General features: G+C 46.7%; 2 protein-coding genes across 2 annotated transcripts in view; one reads left to right on the top strand and one right to left on the bottom strand.

Annotated features, from left to right (window-relative positions):
* Positions 1-5542: 5542 nt before the first annotated feature.
* Positions 5543-10257, bottom strand: LOC114070867 (2-epi-5-epi-valiolone synthase-like). The gene is made up of 4 exons (XM_027908477.1): positions 9571-10257; positions 7765-7998; positions 6845-7097; positions 5543-6157 (listed from the first exon to the last, which is right to left on the bottom strand). The coding sequence occupies exons 1-4, from the start codon at positions 10255-10257 to the stop codon at positions 6057-6059; spliced, it is 1275 nt and encodes a 424-aa protein (XP_027764278.1). The 3' UTR covers positions 5543-6056.
* Positions 10258-12676: 2419 nt separating this feature from the next.
* The window catches only part of LOC114070866 (D-threitol dehydrogenase-like), a 35922-nt gene continuing 25622 nt past the window's right edge, over positions 12677-22976 (top strand). Inside the window, exons 1-2 of the mRNA XM_027908476.1 lie at positions 12677-12734; positions 22358-22497. Of these exons, the coding sequence (XP_027764277.1) occupies positions 12677-12734; positions 22358-22497 (198 nt within the window). The remainder of the gene's footprint in view (positions 12735-22357; positions 22498-22976) is intronic.

The following is a 22976-nucleotide window of genomic DNA, read 5'->3' as shown; positions in this document are numbered from 1 at the left end:
TGTCTGTGTAAGTCACTCGTTTTCCATGTGGGTGGATCTTGTTTTCCTGTGTTTTTGAAGTCCCTGCAGTGCTCCTGTGTCTGATGGATGTATCCGTGTCCCTGACCTGGTGTTGGTTGGCATCTCTGGTTGCACCAGAGCTGTCCAGTTGTGTTTGTATGGTGGTAGCAAGGAAGGATGGAGCTGCAGATCAGGCCCCGCTTGGGCTTTGCAAACACGCACCGAAGTGGATAGACCTGGTGCGGCATAAGGAGCAAAACAAGTGGATGTGGTAAAATGTCATTGCCTCTCCCCACTCATGGGCTCCTGCTGTTTGCCTGGCTCCCTCCCTGCTCCTGTGGGCATCTGCCAAAACCACCCCTGGCAGCGCTGCCCTTTGCTGCCCACCAGCACCCTGTGCCAGGCGTGGGCTCAGTGAGGCTCCTTTGCTGTCACTCCTGCAAGGTCACCCACCCCAGCAGTCTGTGCAGGAGCCCCTCACCACCTTCTCCAGCTGACCTGGGCATGGGATCCCCCTCCTCCCTGTGCTCACACCCAGGTTCCTCCTCCCAAACCTGCTCTCACCCAACATGCAAACAGCTGCTCCTGGGTTGTGCTGGGAGCCGCAGCTCGTGCTGATGAGGAACCAGCTGGAGTCTTACTGTGTCTTGCCATCGTCATTATTTCTCACTGTCTCTGTTGTTTTCATCCCTTCTGGTCTTGTTCTTTGACAGGCTGTCGCTTCCTGTGCTCGCAGCATTGAGTCCCTGTGTCTCTGTGGTCCTTGCTGCAGCAGCAGTGGGGGTTCATGAGTGTTATCTCATGGGTTTGAGCCCTGAATGCAAACAGAAGTTTGAATTTGGCCTATGTCTTGAAGGTCTGATACCTATTAGGAGTACAAAGTCCTAATTCAGTTGCAATTAAAAATTACTAGCTCAATTTAAAACCTAACCAAACAAAAAATGCCTGACTCTGCTAGGACTAGAGCTGAAAAGGCCAGATCTCTCTTTGTAGAAGATACTTGAGTAAAAGCTTGTGAGTATCTCTAGTAGGTTTTGTAATGTAATTTCTTTAGAAATTCAACATGCTATTAGGATGTGTCATTGTAGTTCTGCAATAGGAAAAATATATCAGCAGCCTGGGACATAATTTCTAATTTAAGTTTGAGTTCTTGGATGTATTTTGGCTTTCCTTTGGTGGTCAGTTGTGTTTTCTTGTGGTCAGTTTGAATTTCTTGCTTTGGATGGGAGCACCTCGAGGTTTTGGCTGGGTTGCAGAACCCAGGAGGAGCAGGAAGAATACCTGTCATGGGAGTAGTGGCTGTGGGCAGTAGCTGAGTGTGTCAGCAAAGCGGTGGTGGCAGGTCTGCTTTAGAAGCCTTTTAGCTCCTTTGGACAGGCGTGAAATATTCTGTGCAGGGTAACAAAGTGGATATTAAAAGTATGTCCACCTCTGCCTGGTGGGGTCTGGGCTGTGGGATGGGGCAGGGCTTGGCTGTTGTGTGGTGGCACAGCAGGATGCTGCCACTGTGTCACCTCCTGCTTTCCTTCTGAGGAGACATGGGAGCCTGGCAGCTCCCAATGCCAGGAGGGAGGTGGGGATTGCCCTGTCTCAGTGGGCTCAGCAGTGCTGCTCCTTTTGCTCTCTCATCTGGAGGTGGTCCCAACACTGAATGGTGCTGTACCCTGTTGCTCCAGCTCCTTTGAAATGTACTTTGAAATTTTTAAAAAAGCAGCTGCAATTTTGCTTAATTTTTTTTTTTTAAAAATTTTGTTTAAAAATGTTTAAAATCGTGCTGCTGCTGTTTTGTCCCATCCTGGCACTTCCTGGAGCTGGGCTTGCAGGGACTGAAGCCCCGTTGTGTCCTGGTATCATAAAGGGTTCCTGTGACAGACCAGTGCATTGGTGCTGTCCAAGAGCTGTGTGAGGCAAGGAGAGGCTGCTGGGTTCAGTAGGAAGGGCCAGGGCATGCAAAGCATCTGAATATTGATTGTTCTTTAATGTATTTATAAAAATCACCATGGGGGTGATGTACACGGTTACATATTGTCGGTACTGTCTTAAAGCAGGGTTTGGTGGATGGGGCACACGGCTCTGGGGGCTCTGGTCTTGCTCAAACACTTTATCTGCTCTCGTGCTGTTCAGCCGCGCCTCTGCAGAGCTCCCTGCTCCTGCTGGCTTTGCTCCTCTCCACCTGTGATAGCAGCAGGAGTTAGACATTAACTGAAAGAGTGGGGAACAGCACACTCTTATGGGGCTGTGTCTTTTCCAGCTGCCTGGAATGAGGACAAGCTTCTCTTGGTGGGCACGGTGAGGATTCCAGCAGCATCTCCCTGCGGTGCTGCCTTTGTTCCACCCCAGCAGCTCCTGGCACAGGCCAGCAAACCCACCTTGCTCTAGGGCGAGTTATGATTTAATTATGTGATTTGCAAATCGTTATCTCTGAATGCAGCACGTAACTCACGCCAGAAGTGACGGCTCCAGACAGGCAGGCACAGAGGAGTTGAGCGTGTGTTGTGTTGTTCCAGGAACAGTGTAGTAGTCACTGTTATGATCAGCACTGTTTTCTTTAGACTTTCAATACATTTAGTCAAAATCTTTCATTGTCTTCAAAACCACTGGTCTGATTCTCATTTTACGCTGGGTACACTGAATGCTGCTGTTCACTGGGCATGAGTAACAACTGTGTAGATACTCTTTTATCAGTACTAGAACTACAGAATAGTAGACTGGTTTGGTTTGGAAGGGACCTTAATTAATCTTTGTCTTCTTTTTTCCCTCTTGAAAAGCAGTTTATACAACAGGCTGTTGCAAAAGAAATTACTTCAGAACATGTAAATAATAAAATAATTTCTTGTTCTCTGACCACTAAAGTAATTTTGTTCTAACAAATCCATGAAGAGCTTGCACTGCTGAGGACCCAACTGGATCCTTCAAACTTTACACTTTTCTTTTTGCAGTCATGCATCATAAGAGAATATGCAGAGATTTTAAAGTCTAATATAATAATTCTGTTTGAAAAAGCAGGAATTAAATCAAAGCTGAATAAATGGAAGAGAATTAAATTCATGCTAGACATTAAAAAAAAAAGGCACCTCAAACAATGAGGGGTATTTTTAAAAGTCACTGTTTTATTAATAATACTTTCCACCCCTTTCCCTTGATCTTCTTATGACAAGCCTGACAGAGGCACTTTTTATCAGACACTGAAGCAATTTTGCTGCTGTCATGTGCCTTTCTTGATACACACGTATTAGTCACGCAGCCGTTTTATGTTCTTTAGCATATTTTAGTGTATAATTAAAAATGTGGCTGTCTGCTACCAAGCAACCAAGCACATCAGGGGCTGGTTGTGTTCTGTCACCCACAGCACAAGGGAGGGCAAAAAATAATAACAATCATATGTTCACTTTTCAGTCTTAATTGCGCTCCAGCTCCTTGGATATGTTGTTCCAGACACAGACCGGCTTCGGGAGACAGAGGCAAAGCCAGTGACTGGCAGGTGGTGGCACATCAGTCCTGGATGCTGGGCTTTTAATATGTGCTTGTGGTTTTGTGACGACTCTTAGTTCAGTTCACCCTGCTAAGCTGCACCTTGGCTTCCCAAGGAACTGGAGAGCTAAATGCCTTTGGGCTCCTGAGAGTCTCTCTGGACATTTAAAATAGGAAACTGAAGTTGGATGTTTGTCTTGTGCCTCCTCCATGGAGGTAGATGGGAGCAGGACTGCTGCACTGAAGGACACTGACTGTTGGGCAAACAATAATCCTGTGCTTCATTCATTTCTAGGTTATCTGCTGTGAAAAATGGCCCACCCAGATGCTCGAGAGGAGCTAAACTACTTGCAAGTGTGCCCAGGTGATCACTGTAAGCACAATATCACATCCTCTCCTGCAGGCCCTCAGCACCTTGCCCCTCAGACTGCTCTCCTTGGGGCTCTCTCGTGCTCCTAAAAATTTTGAGTCACAGAATCACGGCATGTTTCAGGTTGGAAGATAGCATAGAGGGTCATCTGGTCCAACCTCTGTGCTCAAGCAGGGTCATCCTAGAGCACATGGCACAGGACTGGATCCAGATGGTTCTGGTCTATCCCCAGTGAGGAAATTCCACACCCTCTCTGGTCTCTGTTCCAGTGCTTGGTCACTGCAAAGCACAAAAGTTCTTCCCCATGTTCAGGTGGAACTTCCTGAGCATCAGTTTCTACCCATTGCCTCTTGTCCTGTTGCTTTGCACCACCCAGCAGAGCCTGGTCCATCCTCTTGACACTCTTCCTTCAGATACCTGTGTTCCTGGGTCCTCACCTGTCTCCTGTTGCACTGTCCCTGTCTGTTCCAGCCAGGGCTGGCAGTGCCGGTGGATCCCTGCGAGTGGCAGCGACGCTCCCCTGACTCGGTGTCTGCAGGAACCAACTGAATGAACCTTTGTTTGATGGTCTGGGAAAAGGACACAAGTTCACTGATATCCTCAGCCCCAGGCTTGTTTAACTTGGGGTATTAGGGGATTGTTTCAGTGGGAAGTTGTGGCTCTGAGGGTGTGCTCTGAAAAGCTGTGTGATCCTTAGTAAGATGGTACCATCTGTGAAACCCTGTCCTGAACCTGGAGAGATGCACTGATCTGGAGAAGGGCTGAGAAGGGCTTTTGGTGTATTTTTAGTCACATCCTCTCCAGGCTCAAGAGCAAAAATTTATCACGTCAGCTCTATGCCTCCCTTCTCCAATCTCTTTCCATCTCTCAAGCATGTGCAAAATGTACCCAGGTACACACTGCAATCATTATTCCAAAAGGTTTTAAATTTTAGTAGCTTTTATTACTTTAGCAAAACAGAAGTCAGCACATCAGCACAAACTGGTGTGGGAAAAAAAACACCAGCGGGGAAAAAACACAAATAATGCTGTAAATAATTCAAAGGCTGTTTGTTTATTGCAATTCCTTTGATTGGACCTGTAGGGAGAAGGATGGCATTGCCTTTATATTTTTCACCATCAGCATCCAATATATAACCTGCTCTGAGTCTGTCAGGACCTTGAGACGTGACACTGAGGCTGCTTGAAGATGATAACCTTGCCTGGAGTTCTCTAATTTCTCTTGTTTTCCCCAGCTGGCCTTATCTAACCAGAAAGGGCTGTGATGCGGAAGGAGCCCCAGACAGACAGGTACAAGGAGACCTGTGGCAGATGTGGGGACACTCATGGGTTCTGCAATACAGCCAGGAGCCCAGCTTTGTTCATAGGCACCACTGCTGCAAGCTGTGCCCTATTTGTCACACCGGGGGCTTGCAGGGGTTACACAGTGAGACCACTTCATACATTTGGGCAGCAAGAGGGGCCTTGCCAGCATGTACTCAGTATCTGAGAGTCCCAAGACACAGGAATGCCATGCTGTCAAGATACAGCTCCCACTGTGCATCACAGCAGCAGTATTCACTGATCTGTGGCTAATGATGGTGCCTGTAATCAGAGAGTCGTGCAAAGGCTGGCAGATGAGTTTCTTTTTTTGCTGGTTTGAATGAGCTGAAAAAACAGGAAGAACACCAAGAAGAAAAGAATAATGCCAAAAACAGTGAAGGAGATAATATAATCTATATTTTATATGAAGAAGAGAATTTTGCAGAGCATGGAGATTTTGCATGCAGTCATGCCATGGTCTGTGAGCCACCTCTACCCATGACATGGCTGAGTCAGCTACACCTACTCCTGTCAGGGATCCAAGCTCAAGCAATGTTGGGATACCACTGGGAAGGGCCTTGGCAGCCCCCAGCTTGGATTAACCAAATGAATGAATAGTCCTGCTCACATTCCCCAAGAGGAGACAACTTGCTATGAACAGGCACTACAGGCACTTCGTGGTTTCACTTGTGAGTGGTCACTTCTTGAGCATTAGTAGATTCCCTTTCAAACAAAGCAATTGAAAAAGGTAAGTGGGGTCAGGTGCCAAGATTCTTCTTGTTCCATGCTCTGGGGTGTACGCAGTTTCACAGATGCTTCTGTATTTCTGTTGTTTAAAATTCAGTTCTGCCCACCAGCTTACAGTGGCAAACAACTCGGGTGTGGGGCAGGACATCAGCTTGGGCTCGCAGCAATCAGAGGGCAGCCGGCTCTTCCTCCAGCACCGTCCTGCAGTCCCTGACCCAGAGCTTGTATGCTTTTTCCAGGGTCTCTTCACTGGTGTCATTGAATATCTCTGGAAAGTAAGAGTTGTAGTTAATGGAACATCCAGATAAGCTTTTCCTGCACTGTCTGAGGGGGGCAGTCATTGGTCCAAACAGTTTGTGAGAGTCTGTTGTCTTGTGGGTGTGTAGAGACTGAGATTAATGGAAGTAGTCTGGATGGATACTGATGCCAGAGTTCACAATCTAGTCCCTTGCATTGCTTCTGTGTTAGAGATTGGTTGGCTTTTATTTTTAAGTCTTAGGAGTAAGAATATTTCATCCCAGATACTGAACAGATACTATTTAGTGTTCAACTATTAGTTCTGGGCAGAGTAATACATTAAATTCCTTTTGCCAAGGACTATTTAACTAATCTTTTCAGGTACAGCAAAGGAATTTTTTTCCCTTTTTGACCTTGTTTTGTCTACCAGAGTGCTCGATTTACCTGTTGGTTTGCCAACACCTTTGCAAGGTGAATTGGTTAATTGTAGTGCAGTTAATTAGGCCTCAGTCCTTAACCGAGTTCTGGTGGTTACACATGAGGCGGATCCCATCTCTCGATGGGTTTACCAAGATGCGATGAAAAGCACAAGAAAACCCGGGAATGCGCAGCTGCAAACCACACAAGGCACATTTTCCAGCGTGTCCCTGTGCTGGGATGTCCCGCCCCATCAGGTTCCCACTCTGGAGGCTCCCTGGTGTTCCCTCCCCATCAGTACCTGCTACGCCGAGCCCGGTGGGCAGCGGCATCCGGGGCTGTCCCCCGCTGTGCTTCAGGCGCTCCCTCAGGGCCCTCTTGATGAGGGCCCAGCTGCAGCCGCTGTGCCAGACCGGCAGCTCCAGGCCCCTCATGCACTGGAGGATCTGCTCCCTCTCCTCGGCGCCGATGAGCCCCCGCGCGTGGGCCACGTACGTCATGAATGCCATGTCGACGTTCACGGCTTCCCCGTGCATCAGCGACGGCAAAACCCTCTGCGGTGCGGCAAGGGTGGGTGGCGGGGGAAAAAAAGAGGTTTGGGTTGGCGAAGAGGAAGTAAGTAGGGGGTTTTTTTTTCCTAAAATTGCACCTGAAAATTGGCATTTGGCTCGCTGCGCTTGCTGGGTGTTGGCGCCTTGTGGTTTACGGGTTGCGAGGGTGATCTGTTTGACATGTGATTAATTACATCTAAAATCTCCCATGGAGATCCAGGATTTAATTCTCCTCCCATCTAAATCACTGATAGAGCACCATAGGATGGAGGAAAGAGCTCTGAATCTTGTCTGAATGAGTCATCCCCCTCATTCCACAGTGGCAGTTTCTCCCCAGTAATATGGGCTATGTTCTCTCTGCCTTTGTGCTGTCACAGTTCATGTTGGTGATTTCTAGTGGCTTCACTGTAATCTGGCCATCTTTGTGCTCTGGTAAATTCCCAGTAAGACTTAACAACCGGCCTGAGGTCTGAATAGGAAACACGTGTGGGAGAAACAAAGGAGGCGAAAGGGTCCCTTTGTCCAACAGGACCAGGCTGCTGTGTTGAGTGACCTGGGGTAACATGCAAATCTGGAGTTTAGCTCAGCTCCTTTTTGCAGAGTTTTCATGCTGCCATGAATTTTTTAAAATTTTTTATTCAAAAAGGATGTTGTAATGTCTTTCACTCACCATTTCCAGCTCTGGGCTTATAAGGTGACCAAAATCAACCAGTCGGTCCAGATCATCCTCCCAGAGGTTGGGTGCCAGCTCCTCCAGCATGGTTTCAATGGCAATCCTGGTGGTCTGCAGTGCAGCATCTCCTTGGTCAGCAAAGCTGCTGCAGGACTGGAACTTGGTGTCCAGAAGATATTTTCCATGGTTCCTGAGCAGGTCAAATAGCCCTTTGTGTTTCATGAGGGCCATCTAGGACAAAGAACAGAAGAGATAATTAAGGACAATTGTCCTATGTGCTGTTGGAAACTTGAGTGTTTCAGTAGATTGGACTGTAATTTCATATTATACAGTAGCAAAGAAACAGCTGCACACGTGGTGCACAGAGAAGTTCTGCTTCTGCAACCCGAAAAAATGTGGCTGCAGACACAATTCCTGGCTAGCCTGGCTGTGTTTGGTGTGTGTCCACCAGGCCTCTTGGGAATGTGACCTAGTGGTCTTGCACATGTTGTCAGCTGTGGTGAGTGAAGTTGTGTGCAAGAGACAGCGTAGAAATGCCCAGTAGGACTCTGGCAAAATGCCAGAGATGATGAGAGTGTGCAAGTTCCCTTGTTACTGGGAACCTCTGCCCATGCTGGGAGCTTGCTACGTGCTCCCACATCCCAGCAGACAGTTTGGAACAAACTTTGGCTATTTTTGTACCTGGAAGGAAACTCAAGACTAGATAGTGGCCACCCCCAGGACAACTGACATCTAATCCTTGGGGTTGCTTTTCAGGCAAGGGAAGGTGGGAATGCACTGCAGTGTAGAGCATATGAGGGTTTAGAAGTGATTTACTTGTTAGAAGTACATATTACCCCAACCTCCCCACTCAGGCATTAGCCCCCTCCTGCAGTGGGGAGTGGTGACCTGCAGGTTTCCCATTGCCTGCCAGAAACCTCCAGATATCCTCGGGACTTCCCACTGTGCAAGCACTGAAAAATGCTGCTGATGAACTCATCTCTAATACACTTTAATAGCTTGAACTCTGCTTTATCAAAAGTTTCCAAAGCTCTCCAGGCATGAAGCCATTTACTGCGCACTTTCCAGGTAATTTTAGGAGTAGAATTTGCCTCACGGGAGATTGATTGACCACACTTGACATACCCGGCGAGGTAGGTGCAAATGATCTTGCAGATTATTAATCCCCAGTATAATGAACCTCAGGTTCTCTGCCAAGAGTTCATTATAGAGTGCTATGGATCAGACTCAACAGGAAGGTACTCCTGTGTCTACACCTGGCTGTGAGTTTTGGAGTGTTCTCTGCAGGGTTAGCACTAGACATTGTGTGTGAGTGAATGTTCCAACAAGTTTAGCAGCTTTAAAAAGAATATATATAAACTCAAGGAGAGTTAAAAGCCCCTGTGCATCCTTGATGGCCCACCTTGGTTTCTCTGAGGTTGTTTATACAATGTCATGGATGCTGCTGGACATTTTACCAGAATTTTAATACTTAAAAGGGGCTTATAAGAAAGATGGGGACAGACTTTTTAGTAGGGCTTGTTGTGATATGACAAGGGGTGATGGTTTAAACTAAAAGAGGGTAGGTTCAGAGAGAATTTTTTTATAATGAGGATGGTGAAACACTGGAGCAGGTTTCCCAGAGAAGTGGTAGATGCCCCATCCCTGGAAATATTCAAGAATGTGCTGAATGGGGCTTTGAGCAACCTGATCTAGTGGAAGGCATCTTTGCTCATTGCAGGGGTGTTGGACTTCAAAGGTCCCTTCCACCCCAAACCTTTCCGTGATTTCAGTTTCGAAATCTGTGGCTGTGAGAGCTCATACCTTTAGGATTTCCCCGAGGCCGTTGGAGATGTGCCGCCGGGGGATGCTCTGGATGAAGGATCTGTCCAGGAAACTGGCTACAGGGGGGGTGTAGCCCCCGAGCTTGTTCTTGCACTGCAGGAAGTTCACCCCGTTCTTCGCCCCCACGCTGGCGTCGACGTAGGAGAGGAGGGTGGTGGGGACCCGAATGTAGGGGGTGCGTCTGCGGTAGAGCGACGCAGCCAGTCCCACGATGTCCAGGCAGACGCCCCCCCCGATGGCGATGATGGGCTCGGTCCGCCGGTCGATGCTGAAGTCCTGGACTTCCTGCAGGATGTTCAAGACCAGGTCCATGGATTTCGTTTCTTCGGTGGTGGGTAGGGCGAGGATTTTGTGCTGAACGTTGTTCTCTTCGAAGTATTCCCTGACTTTGGAGCCGTAAAGTTTGTCAACGACTTCGTCTATGACGATGAAGCGCCTCAGTTTCCTCGTGCTGCTGGCGGCGAGCTCCAGTTGCTGGGGGTCGGTGATGTGACCCCAGAGCAGAGTGGTGTTGGAGGGATCCAGAATGTTGTATGTTTCTACCACCTTGTAGCAGAAATAGATGGGAGCTTCAATCGTCCAGGAAATCCCACCTTCGGAGACACACTCACCTCTGGCAAGGGGCAGAAAACAAGGTTTGAAATCATTGTATTTTGCCCTTTGCATGTCTGAACTAGTCTAAGGATGTAGCTGGGAGGGGAGGAATGTGGACTCTCCTGCCCATGCACTGTGAAAGTGGGAGGCTCTGAGGGTTGGACACCCTCCTGGGTGTCAGGGCTCAGCAGCTTTAGCGCTGGAGAAGCTCTCCCAGGTCTTAGTGAACAGTCAAATGGCTGAATTCCTGCAGGGCATTGGAAAGATGCAGAGCAAGAAGGGCTGGAGCATGTTTTCCATGCTGGAAGTTGAAAACTCCATTAAAAAAAACAAAAACAAAAACAAAAAAAACCAGCTCAATCATTTTAGCTTCCAAAAAGGGAAAGGGGAAGAGAAGAGCAGGCCAAAATTTTCCAAAGTTTTTATAGAGGAAGCCTCCTCTGATGGTATATCTGGGTGACAGGAGTTGATTTCCTCCTGTCTGTCTGCACACGGCCACACATTTCCACACAAAACTGTGTTTCTAAAATGCTCCAGTTGAACCAGTGGATCTCTACCTCGAAACAGATATGTTAGAAACAGGAAGTACTCCCAGGGAGGGAAAGAAAATTATTTGAGGGTTGTGAAACATTTCCATGCTAGAGTTTTAAAGACAAATAAAAGGCAGCATGTAGTATCTATCTAAACCAGTGAAGAACAGAGCCCTACAACCAAGTTATTCCTTCTGTGGGACAGGGGAGGCAGAAGAAAAACAAGTTGGGAATTAGGAAAGGAAGAAAAAAAAAAGGGGGAAGAGAACAGCAAAATGTATTTTATACAAGACCATTTCTTAAGCTGCAGTTGGGTAAAAATGAAAGTTTCTGTGAGCCTTTTTTTTTGTTTTTTTGAGTGAGCAGCTGGCCCAGATAATCAGATTTCCCTAAGTGTACAATTTCTGTTCATATGCCTGAATTCACTTATATTTCTAAATAGATGCCTCTCTGCTTTTTTTACTAACTGTCTCTAAGTCTATCCTTAACCTTTGTAGCTGTTAAAGAAAACCAGTGAGGATTTACACCTTCCAGAAAATCCCTTCTGGGCTTTTAAAATGCAATATTACAAAAAGCATCATCATGTACATTTTAATGCACCAAATGTCTATCTTACAGCTGTACCTTAACTGCACGTGCATCCATCTCCGCTATGTGACCCTTCTAAGAGGCAGGATGTTTTGGAATGCCAGTTGGTGGAGTCAGCTTTAGGTACTGGATGGCACAACCAGTACCCATTGCAACCCCTCTGCTGTACAAAAACCATTGTGAATTTGAGGCTGAACATTCCCTTGTTGGAGTATAAGTCAGCTAAGAGCTTTTCTGGGTGTTCTTAGGCCCTAGGTTCATCCTGCTGGTGTCTGAGCTCCAGCAGACTGCCTTTGGGTCTGCTAAAATCCTGCTTTATCTGCTGCAACTCTGCCTGAGTGATGGTCATGCGTGGTTGCTGCCCACTGCCAGAGCTGGTGAAGGTTCCTCTGACCTCACTGAGAAAGTGGTTAGACTTGTGCCATTAAAATCTGAGCATGACAAATGCTAGAATACCTCTGATATGCAAAACAGAGCTGTATTAAGAAAGATCTTCCTCCCAAATGGGGGTCCATGTGCTCATGAAAAGGAGTATTCTGTAATTAAAGGATAATTAACTGGAGAGATGTAATACCAGCAAAGAGCTGTATGCATCCCTGGGGGAAATTTGTCTCTCTGCTCTGTCTGAAGCAGCATTAGGTGACTTCTGCAGTTTAAGAGATGTGGTAAGGGTTTTGCTCCTGTCAGGGACTATTTATTTTTTTCCATCCTGCCCATTTCATTTATCTGCAACCACGTCTATAAACTCATCTATCTCCCATGCCTGCGCATCAGCTTTTGCACATGCAGGTTGCAGGTGGCAATAAAAAGCCCAAATGCAGCACGCAGAAGTCCCTGCATAAGCTTTTCAGAAGTTTAAAGTAACTTCCCATCTACAAAAATGAAGGGTGTTGAAAAAATTCCCTCTGCCACGTGTCCAAGTTGTGCCAGGGAGAAGAGCAACTCCCTGTGCTGCCACACTGCAGATGTTTTGAGGGCCGCAGGGTCGTACGCGTAACGGGGCTTGGATGGGGCTCTGAGCAACCTGGTCTAGTGGAAGGTGTCCCTACCCGTGGCAGGGGGGGGTTAGACTCAATGACCTTTAAAGGTCCTTTCCAGCCTGAACTATTTTGTAATTCTGGAATGGCGGGTTTAAGCCGCAGCGGTGCACGAGGTGGTTTTTCCATCTGAGATACATCCCCACCGGGAAGACCACCAAGTTTGGCCAGCCAGTGCAGCCACCAGCGAACAACACGGGCTCCTATACTTACATTTTTGCCTCAGAGAGAACGATCCTGTCCTCACTGTTGGAAAAGGCTTCTCCTTTCTTGACGCGGTACCACGTGCTCTTGACTCGCACCAGCTGGAAGTCTGTCTGCCTCGGCTTCTGGGCCATGGTGGCTGGGACTGCTGAAGCACACACGTCTTCCGACACTGGCATGTCTCCAGAGGGTAAAATCTCCCTGTTCAGGGATCTCCCATCCCTGGGTGCCTCTGAAGTGCTTTTTAAAGGCTCCAGGTGACCAGGCGTTGGAAGGGGAGGTCTCGTTTCCACGGGAGAGACTAATTACAAAACTGAGATTATCTAATCTGGGATGCACGTTTGGGGTGGCAGAACGTTTGAAGACACGTGAGAGTACAAGGATGGGGTTGTATAATCAGCTGGTTTTATAATGCTTCAGAGGTACAGTAGGAGTGCATATATTAACTTCCAACATGATGCCCTACAGCAAATTTAAAGTTATGAAAGGCAGTTTGTGTGATTCTCCACATCGTTCAGGAATGTCCTTTGCTGAGCAGAGCCTCTGATCTGGCTGTAGCTCTGAGCTGCTCTTACGGGGTGAGACAGGAGCCGATACCAGCTGGGGTATCTGGGGATTGATACCAGCTGGTTAAACCTCTTTTGAGCTCACATTCCTGGGATTCTCTTGAATTGAGGAACAAAATGATATATACACATTTTGGCCTTTATGGTGGGTTTAAAAAAATGATCATAGAAAATTTATCTCCTGAGGGGCTGCTCAGAGCATGAGCTGAGTTTTGATCCCCACGTGTCTGAGGGATGCACAATCCACTTTTCCATACAATCTTCCAGCTGGAGCTTTTAGAGGGCCCTGGGCTCAGCCACACCAAATATTCCCTTGGTGTACAGTTCTGTGTGCTGAGCACAGGAAGATCTTACTTTGATTTCACCAGCAGAGCCTGAAGGCACAAACCCATCTTTGCCACCTTCTTGGCAATGTTTCTGAAAGCTGTCCTCGTTGAGAAACAAAGATCAAGAAAACCAAAACCAGATGTAAAAGCAGAGGCTGGAAAAAAAAATGGGTCTTTAGGAACCCATGGGACAAGACCACTTCATTTCTTTGAAGGCTAAATTGCAGCCAAACTCACTTAGGAACCTTCATCTGTCTCGAAATTACTGTTGGGAATGAGCTGGAAGAACAATCTCCAAAGCCACATAGCCCTGCTCCAGGAAGAGTCTAACTCCTGACTCTGGGTCTCACTTTTGGGTTCATCTCCAGATGACAAATAGCTTTGCCAAGAGGACACTCTTATCCCCATTTTACAGAAGAGGAAAATAGACTCACAGAAGTGAAACAACTTGCCCAAAGTCACCTTCAGAACTAGTGGATGTGGATTAGATGGCATACTAAAGCTCTTAGGCTGTTTACAAAATACTCATCTGACATTTAACTCCCAATCTAAACACAATTTGGATTGCTTTCTGCAGGAACTGCAATTCTAATGCAGCTTGTTGTTTACTAAATCATAAAATAGAATAATCTTAGGTATACCACGAGGTCTATCCTCTTCATCTTGTTTATTTGTTTTAATTAATAGAAATCCATTCAGCATTGGGATTTATTTTATTTACTTTTCTTTTACTCTTTCATCCTGTGCATTTACTTATTTTCCACTTATACTTCCATGTTCTATTCTGGGGACACTGAAATGTCTTCTGTTTCATTTCAGAAGTTGACAAATTAACTTTCCAAAGTCCATCTGCTTGTCAGCACCAATGACTTGTTCCTGTACCATCCATCCTGCAGAGGGGCAGCCAAGAGCCTTGTGTGAAGACCTGTTCCCCTCCCTTGAGCAGCCCTGGGTAATCTCTCCACAATCTTTGCAGGCACACTGAGTTGGTCCTTGACTAAATGAGCTCAGGGTGACACATCTCAGAGGTGAAAGAGGGGAGTCCATAATTCCTCATTAGCTTCAGTTTGCATTTCATCTGTGTGAAAAGGAGATGATTGACCTCGGCTCCATCACGTGCTATTTCATGACTTTGCTTTAATTCCTCACCAGCCTTTTCTGCCCCAGCTCTGCTGCACGCCAGTGAAGGCTTTTGGATACCCTGGATGCTCCCACTGATTCTTCCTAACGCCTCTCTTGGCCTGTGCAACGCTGGGACCCTTTCTGAGCGTGCAGGTCAACTGGTACCAAAGTGACACAACCTGGCCCAGCCCATGCAGGGACCTGGACCCCAGAGCAGGGGCTGCTCTGATGTTTGGCTGCACGGGGTAGCAGTGATCTTGTAGATAACCTGGGGTTCAGAGTCCTGGGACTTTTTTGGCCTCATACCTGGTTGTTTAGCTGGGAGACACGTCTGTGGCATGCAACGAGAAAAGTTATGAAACTGCCGATTATCTCCTAGAGAGCCAGCAGCTTCCCAAGGTCAGGATGTGAGCTTATGTAAACCGAAGGCATTAAAAGTCGGCTCTTTTGTTGTTCCTTTTCATGTCAGATGCTGTTGGATCTGTTGGATCTCACCTGCTGCCTGTGGTCTGGGTGGGACAGGCGGGCGCAGCTGGAGCGGGTGCAGCCCCCGCCCGGGGCGATCCTCCCTGCGCAGCCTCTCCCCAGGGCTGGGGCTCTGCCCGGCTGATCGCAGGGAAGTGCATCCCCTCGACGGACCCCTGAGCACCGACCTGCCGCTCTGCGGAGGCAGCAAACCCACCGCAGCACCCTCTGAAGCCGTGGGGACAAGAGGGAACATGCATAATCCTGCAGGTAAACTCCCTGAGTGGGGTGGGGAACTCCAGGAGAGATTGGGTGACAGGAGGGGACTCCGCGTGATGCCCCGGTCCGGGGTCCTCACCTTCCCCGTGGAGATGTGACCTGCAGGCTCTGTGGCTTGGCAGAGGGGAGCAGAGGACGGGTTTGTTTGGCAGAGGAGAGAGGCTGAGCAGGGGAGATGGGTCTGCAGGAACGTGGAACAGAGGGAGGAGGACGCTCCCATGAGAAAGAGATGGGGTGGAAAGGTGAACACCTTGGCAAGAGAGTTTTTGCTATGACTAATTTCTGATGGGTTGGGATGCTTTTTTTATAAATATTTTTTCTCCTTAATGGAGCCTGGGGAGATTAAGCTTTTCTACTTCTTCTTCTTCTTCTTTTTTTTTTTCTTTTTTTTTTTTTCCTAGCAGTAGGACCTGTAGACAATGTATCAGCTGATGCATATTTTCCTTGCTTTGCCCTGAAGTTCAGTCAGAGTTTAGCTCCCTGGTTCCTGCCACAGGTAGCAGCTTCCCCACTTCTCTCCCTCTTTCTCCTTGTGCTCGCACTCCACCCCTAAACCTGTCCCCAAGCCAGCACTGCTGGCTTTGTTGCAGGCTCTGGCACTGTGGATGCTGAGGCTGAGCTCTGCTTATGACATCCTGCAGTGTTTAATGGTCATGACTTGGGTTTGGCCCACACTGCCACCCCACCCTTGTCCCCCCCAACATGGGCCATGACCTGCCTGTGGCCCTGTGCATTGCCCTTCCTGGGCTTGTGGGTGGTGGGTTGGGAGCCACTGAGCAGCCCCAGATGTGCCACAACCACATTCCCTCTTCCATCTGCTACAGCTCTACCCATACAATGGGTGTGTCTCACAGCTGGGGTTAATGTGTTTGGGTCAAGCAGCAGCACAGGGTCTCCTCAGAGGCTGCAGTCCTGCATGCAGGTTCTGGTGGCCTCAGGAAACAGCTCAAGCAGTGAATGGTGGTTTCTATAATCAGAATCTCCTGATAAAATGCCACAGCTGAGGTGTAATTACACACTAGACAAAGTGGTGAGTGCTGTGATAGGCTGTTGTCAATGCCTGAGGTGCCTTGGTGAATATGATGGCTGGAACTGTTTGGGATGATTTTATCAGACTGGATTTCCAAGTGTTTAGCACCGACCAGCTCCTGCCAAAGTGCCTGGCACTGGAGCACCGAGCTGCCTTGGCAGCGAAGTGTTCAGGTGGATCAGGTTCAGTGCTCTGCCCTGGCTGGGAAGGGGAGCTCTTCTGGAAGTCACTGCTGGGGCTGCAAAACAGATCTGGAGGCTGGAAGGTGAAATGAGGATAACCCAAAAATGGGAACCAAGGATCTGGCCCTACGTCTTTGAATGTGGCACCTTTGCTTTGTTTTTGCCAAATCCAGACTCTCTTCTTGTGTGCTTGTCTCCAAACCTCCTCCTGGGCAGCCCCTTGCAAATTGTAAAGGGATCTCCTCTTTTCCCTACCCAAACAGTGCCATCTAAGAACAAGCTGCAGGGTTGTTTAATTTAATTTCTGGAGCAGCAGGTCCCTCCATGGCACTGTCTGCCTGCTCAGGGGACACTGATGTCCCACACATACAGTCTAGTTTAGTACTTATTATAGTCCAACAGTTTTGCTGGGGTTGTGCAAAACTGTGTACTAAACGAATCACTTTTCCTGGAGTAACAAAAAAAAGAAAAAAAAAAAAAAAAGCAGTTACATAAAGTTTAGTGCTCAGAGCCTTGGTCTGGGCAGCCAGCCCTGAGCTCTGCTCTGACTTGTCCGCTGCTTGCATAAATGAAGGCAATTCTGACCTCTGCTGTTGGCCCAAGGCATCACCAGGCTGCAAAAAATGCAGCACTCCCTGGAAAGATTGTGTAATCTTGGACGGAGAGCTGCTCTTGGCATGCCCTGCCATCCCCAGCAGCACCTCTTGGCACTTTCGGTTGGTGTTACAACACAGGTTACAAAACAGCAGGAGGTGAGTCTTTTTTGCAGCTGTGTGACAGGCAACCCTTGGCTGTTACTCATCCAGAAGAGTAACATGAAGATTATTAAAATCCGACACGGATTATAAACATGTTTTTTTCCCCCTAAATTAACAAAAACCTCAGAGTGCTTGTCAGTGGGAATAAGATCCCGACCTCCAGCATTCTCCAGTGGTACAGCACGAGCATGTGGATGCTCCCTCGTGTGGTTGTGGAAATGCTGTGAAAGGAGTGTGTGTCCTCTTCGCTCAGCATGCAGCTGGACCGAGGGCAGCAACTGACATGGCTTGGGGAGGGGGTGGTTATTCCTGCACTTGCAATTAATTATAAAACTGCTGAATGAGATATAAACTGCCCCTTTGCCACCTGATGGCAAGAGATTGGGATGAGATGCAAATCATCACAGAATAACAGAACGAGTTGGTTTGGAAAGGATCTTAAAGTTTATTCTGGATCCTACCCCTGCCATGGGCAGGGATACCTTCCACTAGACCAGGTTTCTCCAAGCCCTGTCCAACCTGGCCTTGAACACCTCCAGGGATGGGCCATTCACAGTTTCTCTGGGCAACCTGTGCCGGGGCCTCACCACTCTCTGTAGAATTTCTTCCTAATATCTAATCTTAACCTGCACTCTGTCAGTTTAAAGTAATTGTTCCTTGTTCTGTCACTACATGCCTTCTAAATAGTCTCTCCATCTTCCTTGAAGGCTCTCTTGAGGTACTGGAAGGCTGCAGATGTAAAGCACATATTCTTTTCACTCACTCCACTTGGTTCTCTGCAGCTCTTCTGTCGCAGGGAATAAAATCCTGCCAGGGGCAATCTGCTCCACCCCAGTTACACTCACAGCTTATTGCCCTGTGTTTCTGACACCTGGTCTTGCAGATGTTTTCATAACCCAGCGTGTGCTCTTACCCTTGAGGAGTGGGGGAGTTTCTATGAGCTGTGTCTCTCTCTCTGGGGCCATGGTTGTACTGCTGCCAGGAGGGTTTTCTGGGGTCTCAGAGCAAGTTTAGTGCCATGGGCAGCATTGCTTAGGCCCCATGGCAGGGTGATCTACATCCTGGAGGTGTTTCTGCAGCCTTTGAAACACTAATATGTTGTTGTGTTGTGCCTGTTTTCTTTTTACCTGAATAATCAGCTTTTGGCGGGGTCTGGCTCATGAAAAGGTACCGGGAGTTCTGCCATGTGGTGCTGGTGGATTCAAGCATATTAAGTTTTGTTCCCCAAAAAGCAGTTGAGTTCAGGATGGTGCATCACCACCCAAACTGTTGAGGCAGGCTGAAGGCAGGAGAAGGGCTAGGAGGTTGTGCTCCTGCCTGATTGCTACATGAACCTACTTAAAATCATTAGTTGAAGACTACCTTTGATTTTGTGCCATCATGGATCTGGCATAATAGCTTTTATCAGAGAATGGTTTGGGTTGGAAGGGACCTTAAAGATCCTCTAGTTCCAAGGCCCTGCCATGGGCAGGGACACCTTCCACTAGAGCAGTGTTTGGGTGTTTGTCACTTTGGCTACACATTTTATTTTAGGCATGAGCATCATGGGTTGCTCAGCAGCCTCTGTGGCACAGACACATATCAGGGACACTTGTGCATCCCATCAACACAGGATGGAGATCCTCCTTTTCACAAAGCTACATCCAGTGCCTGCATCTCCTGGCTTAGAGGATCTGCCTGGTTTGGCAAGAGCAGTTTGGGAAAAGCTCTACTTTCTCCAAGGACAAAGCTACCCACAGGAGCGGGTTTTGTTTAGTGTTTGATGTTTGTCTCAGGGCTTCAAAGGCACAATTCGTGTTTTTAAAACATTCTTATCCTTGATCAGCTGTGCTGATCCCCCAAAAAGGGAGAATGCATGCAACAAAAGTCTATTAGAAATGTACTATTTTTTCATTTTGAAAAGGTTTCCATGATGGTTTTCACAGTAATTCAAAAACCTGTATTTTCTATTAAAAAAAAGTGCACTTTTTTTTTATTTTTGTACTTTAAATTCCTCTTCCACTGATTTGAGCGATCGCAAAATCTTTATTCTTCCTTTTATTTTCCATTTCAGAAACCCCTGCTGGACACATCGCTGAGAACCTTCTCAAAGCCAAAGAAATAGCCCTCAATGACTCTCGTGTACCTGAGCAGCTCAGGAATTACTTACAAAAAGCTCTTGATGTTGCTCTTGGACTAGACCCTTACCTGGATGCGATGGCAACTTTTAAGAGGTACCGACTCTCCTTTGTAACCTTGTGCTTCTCTCTGTGAGTGTGTGAGTCTGTTCTCAGATTTTCTGTCCGGAACATGCCATAAACATGGGAGGAAGAACAATGAGAGTTAACTGCACCCAAATATATAGCAAAGTGTGCATGGATGTGTGTGTGTCTGTGTGCACCTACGGCCTTAAGGAGAGGAGATGAGAACAAGAAGTCCTAACTCTTAAATTTTGGGATATATTCTCCCAGCTGTTGGCTATGGCAATGTCTTTGCTGGACCATATCCTGGGGAACACCAGCACACCAGCTTCCATGCAGTGCCTGCTGGAAGGCTGAAAGAGTGAGCCCCTCAATCAAACTGGTGCTGGGATAAATAAAGAATAAGGAAAACCTGAACCTCTGGATCCGCCCTCTAATAACAGCCTTTATATGCAGCTTTTATCTCCAAGCACTCAACAAACATTAATTAATCTGCTAACTAAATTACTCTGGTAACTAAACTAATTAATTAAACTAATTTAAGGTATCATTAATTCAGAAGTCCAACTGATACCCTCATTATTCTTTTTTGAGCTACAGTATATTACCTAGCCATGTGGGGTCTGCTAAACAATTCCCATTTATCAGTGCGCATTTTGATATGTGGAAAAAGCCAGTTCTGCCTAAAATTGACAATGTGTAAACTGTTCCAGGCTGTGGATTATGGGAAGGCTGAGCGTTCGTTCTGTTGCTGAAATAATAGCTGATAGTTGTTTGACTTACACTTGCTGTAGGATAATAGCTATACATTATCTTATTAAAGTTGTTAAAGCATTTGTGAGGGGCAGAAAAGAGGTTATATGAAATGTTCTACTCTTTAAGTCTTGGATTATCTGAGTGTGGCTGACACGGGTTATGAATTCTTTCTCATTTTACTGAGGAGCAGGGAGGGGGAAGCTGGAGAAAAAAAAAAAAAGCTGAAATGGCTCTAAATTCTGACCTGCAGAATGATCACCATCCATTTCTGGTGGTTCCTCTCTTTAGATGGAGTAATCTAACCTGTCTGGAGGCTATGTACTTCTTCCAGTCATCTGTTGCCTTCCCTATGTAATAGGAAGCATCTCACTTCATCCAGAGACATTGTCAGAGGCCTGGCTTCTGTAAAATAGCCTCTGGAGACACCCTGTTTTCTCAGCTGTTTGTGTGGAAAACCGTGTTTTCCCTATCCTGCAAAACAACTTAGATTTTACATCTTTTCCCCTATTCTGCAGTGAAACTTTTTTTTTTGGCTGAAACAAAAGTAATCATTGCAGAACTGAACAAAACCTGGCCAGGGTAACTAGAGTAATTTACTCCAAACCAGCAGATAGAGACCTGTCTAGGACTGGCTGGAAATGAGAAGCATCTGGGGTTGAACAGTGGGGAATTCTTTCCTTTGGTCCCATAGCCCCTTCCTCCCAAATCCCTATGGCTGGGGTGGCTGCCAGCACTGAAATGGGCTTATTGCCAAGCCAGGTCCTCTTGGGACTGGAATTTAGGATATCTGCAGTGCTTCTGGGCTAATTTTTCATGGCCACGCACAGCTGGAGCTTTTCCAGGCATTCCCTTTTATTTGCTGCTTTTTATGCAGGATTCTCAGATTTCAGTTGTTACTATATTTTTGAAAGTTATTTCTTTTTCCAGAAAAACTTCACCTGGCCACGTCCCAGGGGATGCTGAAGGAGCTGGAAGCAGAGTTAGGCTACAGGAAGGACGTGCCTCTGGCTCACTGAATGGCAAGTTGGTCAACCAGATTGGTGTAAAGGCTATCAGTGACATTGAAGCTATAATTCTTTACTTTTTCTTGAGTGAGGAGAGGTTAAATGCCACGGGAATGCTCAGAAAATATGGAAAATTGCTAAAAAAAATAAAGATTTGAGCCTCTTGTAGGCTTTGATCTTCCTTTGGCAGAAGTTTTCCCAGTCCCATCCCTCCTGTGCCCTTGTACTCTTGCACATGTGCCCACACACGCACTTGTGAGTGTTTTAATTCGCAGTGCCAGCCCCATCTAGTAGTGAGCAGCAAAAAAATCATTACTCTTTTTGGAGGGGAAAGAAAGGGAAAAATCATTTTGGTTGGGTTTGGAGGTGTCTGTTAGGGGTTTATGTGCTTTTTGTGGCGGAGGTGGCCTGTGGCCAAGCACTTGTACCTCTACAAGTAGCAACACCCAGGCTCGTATCCCCATATAAAGCCTATTACCCTGAATCTATTCCCAGATTCATTCTTCCCAGATGTTCCCATCTTTGGAGTAATATATCATCCCAGTGAAGTACTCTTATAATGTATTACACTAATACATTGTTCGAAGGACACCACTGATGATAAATTTCTTAAATGATGGTGCTGTCTGGGGATAATGACTCTAAGAGCAAATGCAAGGTAATGTAGTGATTTTTTTTTTTTCTTTTAAACTGGATTCCAGAAAGAATATGGAGCCATCTCACAGCCATTTTCATATGGGGGGAATGTTAAAATATGCAATATTTCAAGCACTATTTAACAAGCGCTTGAACAATAGCAGCATTAATGATAAAGGTTCTACATTTAAAACAAGCCCCTTTATTCTGTTGTCTTTTAGCTGCATTTTAGATGAAATTTTGTCAGGTTCTGTTGTTAAACCCTTACTTGAGAGTGTTTTAAGATTAGTTTGGTTTTTTTTCTTTTTTTTTCATTTTTAATGATCACTTAAAAGGCGCATCTAATTTTCATTGCGAACAGGGTACCGTCTTTCCCATGATTTTATTTTTAATCTTTCATTCTTGTCTTTCCACAGGCCAAATTTTTAGGATGTTGGTTCATATGATCAGAGCCAGGAAGATTTTATTAATTGGCAAGCTTAAAGGTTACAGTATCCTTGCTGTTGCAGAGGAATTGCCAGACGATGGCAAAATTTTTGCGTGTGCAGAAGCGCCGTATCAGGGAGTGAACAGCCAGGAAGCGTTTGATTATTCTTCGGATGGCAAAAAGATAAGCATGCGAGTGGGACCAGTGGCAGACACCTTGGAGGTAAAGTCAGTTTGGAAGGGGAGTTTGGGAACTCTTGTGCAGAGCACATTAAAGCACATTTCGGGCGGGTTCTGTTCCCTGCACACAAAAAGCTGGATGGTGGCCCTGGTTTGCTTGCAAATACGTGAGCACATGGTTGCACTGGGATTACTTCTTATTCATGGTGTGGGATGGGACAGCTCTATCATACAGGATAGTTTTTTTTTCTTTTTAACAAAAATCCTGCAGCTTTTTGATCAGAGGAATCACAAGCTCTCCATGGAGGTCGATAGGCTTCAAAGGCAGCTTTACTTGATGTCGATTGTTTGGGATCTCAAATTCCAAATACAACAAACAGGTAGAGTGTATCTGTACTCTGCTGAGCCAGCTCTTGAGAAAGACAGCTTGCTCCCAATGTTCACAGGAATCAGGCAAGTCTTGGAGAAGTTTCTAATTCAGCCACAACCTCTCATTATTTTCCTCCACTGCAAACTCTGTGG

This window comes from Empidonax traillii, unplaced genomic scaffold (genome assembly GCF_003031625.1).
Source record: "Empidonax traillii isolate 1590-97213 ecotype Southwest subspecies unplaced genomic scaffold, ASM303162v1 scaffold1723:size71552, whole genome shotgun sequence".
NCBI lineage: Eukaryota > Metazoa > Chordata > Aves > Passeriformes > Tyrannidae > Empidonax > Empidonax traillii.
Note: the sequence above shows the minus strand (reverse complement) of the source record. Positions and strands in the feature narration are given on the sequence as shown.